General features: G+C 45.8%; 1 protein-coding gene across 6 annotated transcripts in view; it reads left to right on the forward strand.

Moving 5' to 3' along the window:
• The window catches only part of RUBCN (rubicon autophagy regulator), a 74136-nt gene extending 71276 nt beyond the window's left edge, over window positions 1–2860 (forward strand). For all 6 annotated transcript variants that reach the window (XM_043996370.1, XM_043996371.1, XM_043996367.1 and 3 more), the window contains one exon: window positions 129–2860. In XM_043996370.1, coding sequence (XP_043852305.1) covers window positions 129–292 — 164 coding nt within the window. In that variant the 3' untranslated portion in view covers window positions 293–2860. The remainder of the gene's footprint in view (window positions 1–128) is intronic.
• Window positions 2861–9118: the final 6258 nt, after the last annotated feature.

Genomic DNA, 9118 nt, shown 5'->3' on the forward strand with positions numbered 1-9118 from the left:
TGTGTTATTCTGGTAGTCCTACCCTTCACTGTAGGGGAGTAGTCATTCATCCAAGCCTGGCATAACAGAGACTTGTTCTCTTTGTTTCTCTCATTCCTCTCACTACCCCTGCCCCCACTCCTGTGTAGAGTGTAAAGCTTGTTACCACAAAGCCTGCTTCAAGTCTGGAAGCTGCCCTAAGTGCACACGGCTGCAGGCCCGGAGAGAGTTGCTGGCCAAGCAGAGTTTGGAGTCCTGTGTGTCTGATTACGAGGAGGAGCCGGCCGAGGCCGTGGCCCTGGAGGCCACCTGAAGAATGGTGTGTCACAAGACACTCAAAACTGAGCCGTCCTGTGGACCTGCCCCCTCCCCAACCCAGCTGCCGTCCTGGGGGTTTTTATTTTATTTTTTATAACTAATATGAGCCCCTCATCTAGGCACCTTGCCTGGTTATGTGCCAGGTGACTGGGCTCCTTGCTGTCCCGTCTGCTATGGAAGAGGATTTGTTGGGAGCCCAAAATTTCTACCAGGACTGACAGTGGTCAAGGACTGCTGGACCTGACTTCCTTTGCCACCGTCTGTCTGATCCTTCAGGGCCAGCCTGTCTTTCCTGGTTACTGCCTCGTGTCCTCAGTATTCATCCCACTCTTCCTGTTGGTAGTAGCCCTCCTGAACCAAGGTTCTCCCAAGTCCCTAGCAGAACCTACTTGCTTCTTCTTTCCTGCTAAAACAGGAAGTGGGTTCCCCTCCCTTCCCCTCTGGAATTGAGTTTGACTAAACCCTGAGGAGGAGCAGCATAAAGCAGAAATAGCATCCTGGGCACACTACATGGGCATACTGTGACTTCCCAGGCAAACAAAACATCCACAGAGCCTGTCCTGAGGCGAGGTTGGCACAAGGGAGAGGAACAGACCAGCACTCTGACAGAGGCCTCTGTAGCCGTCCAACCAAAGCAGGTGTAACAGACAGCAGCTTGCTGCTGGCTTTAAAGGGGATTCTTCCTCGAGGTGGGATTGAGGCACGCCTCTCTTGCTCTGTCAGCCAGCGCTGGTTGCATGTTAAAAATCTAACACATAGTCACTTCAGCATCTTGGTACAGGGGGGCACTTTGGTGCTCAGGCAGGTTCCCTAATATCACCGTAAATTGAGGGCAGAAATCCTGCTGCCTTGCTTAAGGGTTATCCCACTGATGAAGCCTCTGGCCATTGATGGCCGTGGGTAAAAGCAAAGCCCAGCTCTCCTCCCTCTTTGTGTCCAGTAGTGAAGCCAGTGCCACCCTCGGTGCCCAGTCTCTGTTGTCATTCATTTTGTGGTAGGTACTCTCTCCTAGGGGAGGCATAGCCTCACTGTCGCTGTACATGGCTGGGTCCCTGTGAGCAAGTGACTTCTGTGCCTCCTCTCCCTAGATACAAGTCAACTGTTGCCAATTATGCACTTCAAAACCTTCCATCTAGCCTGGTGACACTTAGGTATCCAATTGTCCTTTTCATTTTAAATTATTTTTTTCATTTTACGTACTTGGTTGGAAATGTGTAGGGCATTTGTGGGGGGGTGGGGTTTGGTCACTTTCCTGTTGTCTGTGTCTTTGTCCACCACAAGTAAAGTCAATAGCCCCAGACTTTGAGGACCACTGCTTTATAGGACTACTGTTGGGCACTTTTGTCTGCATGTTCTGGTCTTCCTGCTGTTGTGTGTGTCTAACGTGGGCAGTCTTGCCTATGTACTGCCTCAGGAAGGGGAACTGAAAGTTGTATGTGGTCAGTGGAGGCCGATAGAATGGACGAGGCTTAAGCACAATAGAAATGAGTCTCAGTGGAAGAAAAGGCATGATCAGAGCATGGCCATAGCAAGGTAGGTAAGTAGTACAATTCCTCCAGAGGATCCTCAGTGTGACTGTAAAGACCCTAGTGCCAGCCTCTGGTCACTGCGGCTTGAGTCTCCGGAAAGCTTAATCGTCCAGCCTTGCCCATGGTCTCTCCACCTTTAGGCTTGGAAGCGCATTTGCCAATTCCCAGAACCTGGAGACGAGCCTTGAAAATCTGTGGTGATGGGACCCCAGCTGCTGGTTTGGAATGGGGGTGACCTCTGCCTCCAGTTTGGACTTAGGCCACCGGGCCAAACTTCCTTAATCTCCGTCCCGATGCTGAGGGAAACACTCACTGTCTCGCTGCCCCGCCAGTTTGCCATGAGCTAAGGTTTACAATGGGAAACGCTGCTGCGATCTCCACAGCCCGGCTGGGCATTCTGGCAGTTTTCTGGTCCTTTCATTTTCCTTCACCTCATTTCAGGTTGATAATCTGGTTCAGTGACTGTCAAATCCCTATCACCATCCAAAGGGCCCTGGTTCTGAATCTGTTTTCTTTTTGGGGGGGCAGGGGGGAGGATGAGGAGCAGGGAGGGCATAAAGAGGGAGAAGGATGTTGTATGTGTGGGGGTGGAGGAAAATGGGAATGTTTTGAAAGCACTTTTCCAACTCTTCAGTATCTGAAAAGCCAGTGTTGTGTATGAGGAGGGATGTCTCTATGCACTGATTTAATTTGTGGGTGGCACTGAAGAAAGTTTCTTCTCCTGTATGGAGTGGGTGGAACTAAGTACAAATTTTCTTTAAGTGAAGGAAAAGGCAGCTGCTTAGGAAGGTGGGGGCAAGATTCAAGACATGGCAGAGGGGCGGAAAGGAAATAATCTGCACCGGTGAGGCTGTTCTTGAAGTTCTCCACCAAGGTCTTAGAACCTGTTGTAATAATGTGATTACAGTGTTGAGTGTATATAGAGATGGTCTGTCTGTATGTCAGAAAGTACATTGTATTCTGAGCTGGATTTTCTCTTGCTGTATTGTACTTCTTACACAGCCTAACAGTCCAGTGTCACCTTTAATAAACTAAGGAAATGAAATTCTTCCTGTTCTCTCTCATCTTTACCAATAAGGGGCTGATCAGGAGCAGAGCTTGCCTAAGAATGGGCAGGTTTCCCGGTTTAGGCCATAATGTAGACAAAAGGATGCCATCTGGATGTCATATTAGATTGGCTAGAACATAAGCGACTTAAAACATCCATCTCTTGCTTCAGCAGCTTTATCCATAATCTCTGGGTTCATTGATAGCCCCAGGCTTGACTTCTGTCTAAGGTTCTTGTCTTAAAACTCCAGCTGCTTGTTTGACATTTCCACATAGACATTCAAACCCATGTCAAAAATCAAATTCATCTTCCTTCTAAAGTTGGTTCCTGATCTTGCCTAACCTATTTCTGTTGAGAGTGAAAAAAAAAAAAGTGTTACTCTAAGTTGTAGGTACAAGTCTGCCAAAAAAAATTTTTATTGGCTTTTTTTTTTTTGGTGGGGCAATGAGGGTTAAGTGACTTGCCTAGGGTCTCACAGCTAGTAAGTGTCAAGTGTCTGAGGCTGGATTTGAACTCGGGTACTGCTGAATCCAGGGCCAGTCCTTTATCCACTGTGCCACCTAGCTGCCCCAACTTAGTATGATCTTAATACAAGCATTTTTCTAGTTTAAAAGGAGAAAGGACTAAACTGGCAGTCTCCTCATGCTCTTGGACATTTCTTCCACATGACCTCTCCCAAATTTTGAAGTAACATTGATAGGACTCTTTTTTTTCTTTTGGTGGGGCAATGAGGGTTAAGTGACTTGCCCTGGGTCACACAACTAGTAAGTGTCTGAGGTCAGACTTGAACTCAGGTCCTCTTGAATCCAGGGCCAGTGCTTTATCCACTGCGCCACCTAGCTGCCCAATAGGATTCTTGAATAAGGAAATTCTACACAGTGATAAAACTGTTATACAACTCCAGATAAGGTAAAAGTGAACTTTTTGATTCATCAATCCAGAACAAAAGTTAATCTTAGGGACTTATTTCCCTAAAACTACTACTCAATACTTGTTATTCTTCCCTCCCCACATCCCTTGGTGGTTACAGGGGACTTGCTATAACCTAAGACAGTGATGCCAGATAGAACTGGGATCCCTGCAGGCCGAATATTGACTTAGAAAATCCCAAATTAACATCTCTGCTGTTTTTATTTTATTAAACATTTCCCAGTGAACATTTAATCTGTTTGGGGTGGAACACAGATGTTTGACACCAACTCCTCTGGTCTTTTCTTAGTGGCTCATTGCTCTTATTGCTTCAGAGCTTCCAGAAGGAGGCTACTCCTCTCTGGTGGATCTAAGGCCCCTTTGCCCTTAGCTGCCTTTGATGGCCATTACTCCAGCTACTTCAAGAGGAGAATTGCACCTGGGCTAATTGGAGAGAGGGGAGCAGGACATTTTTTTCACCATTCATGGGGAAAGAGCAATGAGAATGTTAAGATGTGTATATGGGTTGTCTGATTACGTTGCATGACCCGGTGGCCGGGGTAGATTGGAGGGGTGACCTGCTTTGCAGAGGAGAATGGGGAAAGGGTCATGCCTGCATCCCCAGTTTGCTTTACACTCACTATCTCGGCCCCTCCCCACCACATTTTACACAAGAGACTGTCACAGATAGAGTAGATCCATTCATCCAGGCAAAGAAGCAGAAATGAGAGAAATTCTCCAGGCTAGAATATACCAGGAAATATACAAAAATAAATGTGCTTTTCAGCTTGGGAGTAAGATAACAAGGGGGGAGTGATCTTACCCCAAAAAAGGTCCTCGACAGTCTCTAGAATTCTAGTCTTGGAGATCAGGAACATGATGGTATTGTCTCCCATAGTTTCCACAACTCAGCTTACAGCTGACCATTGAAAGTCTATTTTGCTTCCAGGAGGTCCTTTTCCCCCATCAATAAGCATTTATTAAACGCATACTATTTTCCAGGCACTGTGCACACTGGGGATACAAAAATGGGCAAAAGAGGGGCGGCTAGGTGGCGCAGTGGATAAAGCATGGGCCCTGGAGTCAGGAGTACCTGAGTTCAAATCCGGCCTCAGACACTTGACACTTATTAACTGTGTGACCCTGGGCAAGTCATTTAACCCCAATTGCCTCACTAAAAAACAAACAAACAAAAAAACCAAAAATGGGCAAAAGATAACCCCCATCCTCAAAGACCTTAGAATCGAATGGGGGAAAAAACATTGATATATTACAGGGGCAGCTAGGTGGCGCAGTAGATAGAGCACTGGCCTTGGATTCAGGAGGACCTGAGTTCAAATCCGGCCTCAGACACTTTACACACTTACTAGCTGTGTGACCCTGAGCAAGTCACTTAACCCCAATTGCCTCACCAAAAAAAAAGATATATTACAAAGTAAGCTATATACAGGATAAATGGGAAATAATTGGGGGAAGGCACTAGAATTAAGAGGGGCTGAGAAAGGCTTCCTTTAAAAGACAGGATTTTAGTTGGGACTCAAGCCAGGGAAGCCAGTAGGTGGAGTAGAGGGAGAGCTTTGGAGACAACCAGAGAAGATGCCCAAAGGCAAATGGAGTGTCTTGTTCAGGAACCACAAGGAGGTCAGTGTCAATAGACCAAAGAGTCCATGTAGGGAGTAAAGTATAAGGAGACTAGAAAGGTTGGAGGGGGCTGGGTTATGTAGGGCTTTGAATGCTAAATAGTATTTTGTATTTGGTTCTGAAGGAACCATTGGAGTTTAAATAGAAGAGTGACATGGTCGGACCTGTGCTTTAAGAACATCACTTTGGTGGCTGGATGGAGGCTGTGCAATAATCCAGATGTGGAGCAGTAACAGCCTGCTCAAGAATGGTGTCAGTGTCAGAGAAGCGGGGTGGAGAAGAGGTGAAATTAACAAGACTTGGCAACACATTGGAGATTGGAGGCGAGATGGTAAAAGAGGCAAAGATGACTCAGGTTGCTTGATGGAGGGAGATAGGAGGATGGTGCTCCCTCTATAATAAAGGGGAAGGTAGATTGGGGGAGGGGGAGGTTTTTGGGGAAAGAATGAGTTGTTTTAACTATGTTTAGTTTAAGATGTCTACTGGGCATCTAGTTTGAGCTGTGTTTTGTGTTTTTGTGTGTTTTTTATTTTTTATTTTTTTGGTGAGGCAATTGGGGTTAAGTGACTTGCCCAGGGTCACACAGCTAGTAAGTGTTAAGTGTCTGAGGCCGGATTTGAACTCAGGTCCTCCTGAATCCAGGGCTGGTGCTCTATTCACTACGCCACCTAGCTGCCCCCTAGTTTGAGTTTTCTGAATGACAGAGATACCAGATTGCAGGTCAGAAGAGAAGCTGAGGAAAGGTAGATTTGAAAATCATTAGCACAGAGGTGAGTAGAGCCATGGAAGCCAATGGGGTTACCAAGTGAGGTAGTGTAGAGCAGAGCTTAAACTTTTTTCCACTTGTGACCCCTTTTCACCTGAGAAGTTTTTATACAACTCCAGGTACAGAGGCATAAAAAAATGGGTCTACATAACCTTTCACTTTTGCCACATTTTTCATGACCCCCACTTTTAGTTATATGACCTTGTGTGGGGTCATGACCCACAGTTTAAGAGGCTTTGGTGTATAGGGAGAAGGCCCAGGACAGAACCCCTGGAGATACCTATACTTAGAAGGCATGGAAGAGGAAAAGAAGACTTGAGAAGGAGCAGTCAGAAAGGTAGAAGAACAGGAGAGAGTAGTGTCCCAAAAACCTAGAGGAAAGAAAGTAGGAGGAGATGGTAGTCAACAGCGTCAAAACCTGCAGAGAGGTCATGGAGAACGCGGACTGAGAAAAGGCCGTTGGATTTGGCATCTAAATCATAGGTAACTTTGGAAAGAGACTCCATGGAATGATGAGTTCAGAAACCAATTGTAGGTGGTTAAGAGGGAGGAAGGTGGAGGCACCTATTGTAGACATCCTTTCCAGGGAGTTCAGGTACAAAGGAGAGAAGAGCTATAGGGCAATAGGAGGTATAGGGAATGGAAAGATCAAGGGAGGAATTTTTCAGGTTGGGGGAGACAAAGGGCTATAGTTGGCCAATGAAAGTCTTTCTCCACTGCTTCCCAGGAGGTCTTTTCTCCATATGGAAAAGTCTAATGACTCCCAAGAACCTCTAGAACCAGCTGAAATCTTTTACAGTAGGTACATAGCATCCTACTCAGCATCCCCTCAGTCAATCAGGAGTTGTCTGCCTCTGTGTAAGCCGTAGCCCATAGCACCAACTGTTCTGTTTTTTGGTGAGGCAACTGGGGTTAAGTGACTTGCCCAGGGTCACACAGCTAGTAAGTATTAAGTATCTGAGGCTGTATTTGAACTCAGGTCCTCCTGACTCCAAATCCGGCCTCAGACACTTAACACTTACAAGCTGTGTGACCCTGGGCAAGTCACTTAACCCCAATTGCCTCACTAAAAAAAAAAAAAAAATCCTTATGAAGGGAGCAGGGTCTGCTTCCAAGTACCATTATTCCCAGCATCAAAATAAAGGGGGCAGCTAAGTGGTGCAGTGGATAGAGCACTGGCCCTGGAGTTAGGAAGACTTCAGTTCTAATCTCACCTCAGACACCAGCTGTGTGACCCTGGGCAAGTCACAACCCCCATTGCCTTAAAAAACATCTGGAACCATCTCCAGTTGTCCTGATGTATATCTTGCCACTGGACCCAGATGGCTCTGGAGGAGAGAGTAAGGTTGGTGACCTTGTACAGCTCTCCCTCACTTAAATCCAATTCAGTGCAAGTCATGACATCACCTCCTGATGTCATGGTCCTCTTTGAAAAACGAGGGACAAGCAACAGTAGCCATCAAAATCTTAAAAGTTATGTTTGGGGGTGGATAGGTGGCACAGTGGATAAAGCACTGGCCCTGGATTCAGGAGGACCTGAGTTCAAATCCGGCCTCAGACACTTGACACTAGCTGTGTGACCCTGGGCAAGTCACTTAACCCCCATTGCCCTGAAAAAAAAAAAGTTATGTTTGGCTACTACTTCTATGACTCAGGTGCTATAACAGGCACAACCCTGGACCCAATGCTAATGTGTCACCAAGTCCTGTTGATTCTTCTGTCTCTTCCATCCATCCCTTCCTTTACATTCTCACTGTTACCACTTTGTTCAGGTCCTTATTGGGGTGTTTTCCAGTCCATCCAGCCCACTGCCACCAAATGACAGGGTCATCAGAGGGACCTTAGAAATCATCTGGTCCAACTCCCTCATATCGATGAGGAAAGTGAGCTCTCCCCTCTTTTCAGTCTTCTAATTAGCTCAAGTCCAAATTCCTTAATTGACTGGCAACCTGGCTACTAAGTAGATGATTGTATTCTATAAAGCAAGGTGCTGTGATACAGGAGCAGCACTGTCTCTGGAGCCAGAGAACCTGAGTTCAAATCCTTCCCCAGTGGCCTTGAACAAACCAGTTAACTTTCCTGGGCCTTAGTTTCTCCCATCTATAAAATGAAGGGGTTGGATGAGTTAGACTCCACCAGTTCTTTTTTTTTTTTTTTTTGTGGGGCAATGAGGGTTAAGTGACTTGCCCAGGGTCATACAACTAGTAAGTGTCAAGTGTCTGAGGCTAGATTTGAACTGAGGTCTTCCTGAATCCAGGGCCGGTGCTTTATCCACTTTGTCATCTAGCTGCCCTAGCCTCCACCAATTCTACTAGTTGGTCTTTTTCAGCTGTAGATCTGAGCTTCCCAGTAGGAATAGGTTTGGAGTTTTGTTTATCAATTTCCCTAACATTTAAGCAAACTAGGGATCTCACTTTTCTCAAGTTTGACAAAGGCAAACTTGGACAAGGAAAAACATTAGAGTGAGCCCTGTAAACGAGTCTATAAATTCAATCCTATCAGGTAGAGTCAAAAGCAGTTGAAAAGACTCCCCTTCCCAGTGGGCTTAAGTCACAACAGATGTGTACACAGTTTGTGAGAAGATGACAAAAGCTTTCTAAAGGTCAGCTTGACTCAGTAATTAATCATTTACCAGAAATACCCAAAGGAGGGGATGAATTATTCCATCACTATCACCCCATCCCTCACACCCCTAACACTGACTTGAATGATGAAAGGATTCCTAATTTTCAGACACATTCTCACAGAGGTATAGACAAAAGCTGCATTTCAATGGATTTTATAAACTTGGGATTTAACGAAGAAAGACTAAAAACTCTCACCAACAGAAGGTATTGGTTCTAGGTTTCTCAGACAAAGAAACCAAATTTCAGAGAAGGTAATAAATCTCAAGATGTACATCTGAACATTTCAGGGACACATCTGTAA

Source organism: Dromiciops gliroides, chromosome 3 (genome assembly GCF_019393635.1).
Source record: "Dromiciops gliroides isolate mDroGli1 chromosome 3, mDroGli1.pri, whole genome shotgun sequence".
Lineage (NCBI taxonomy): Eukaryota > Metazoa > Chordata > Mammalia > Microbiotheria > Microbiotheriidae > Dromiciops > Dromiciops gliroides.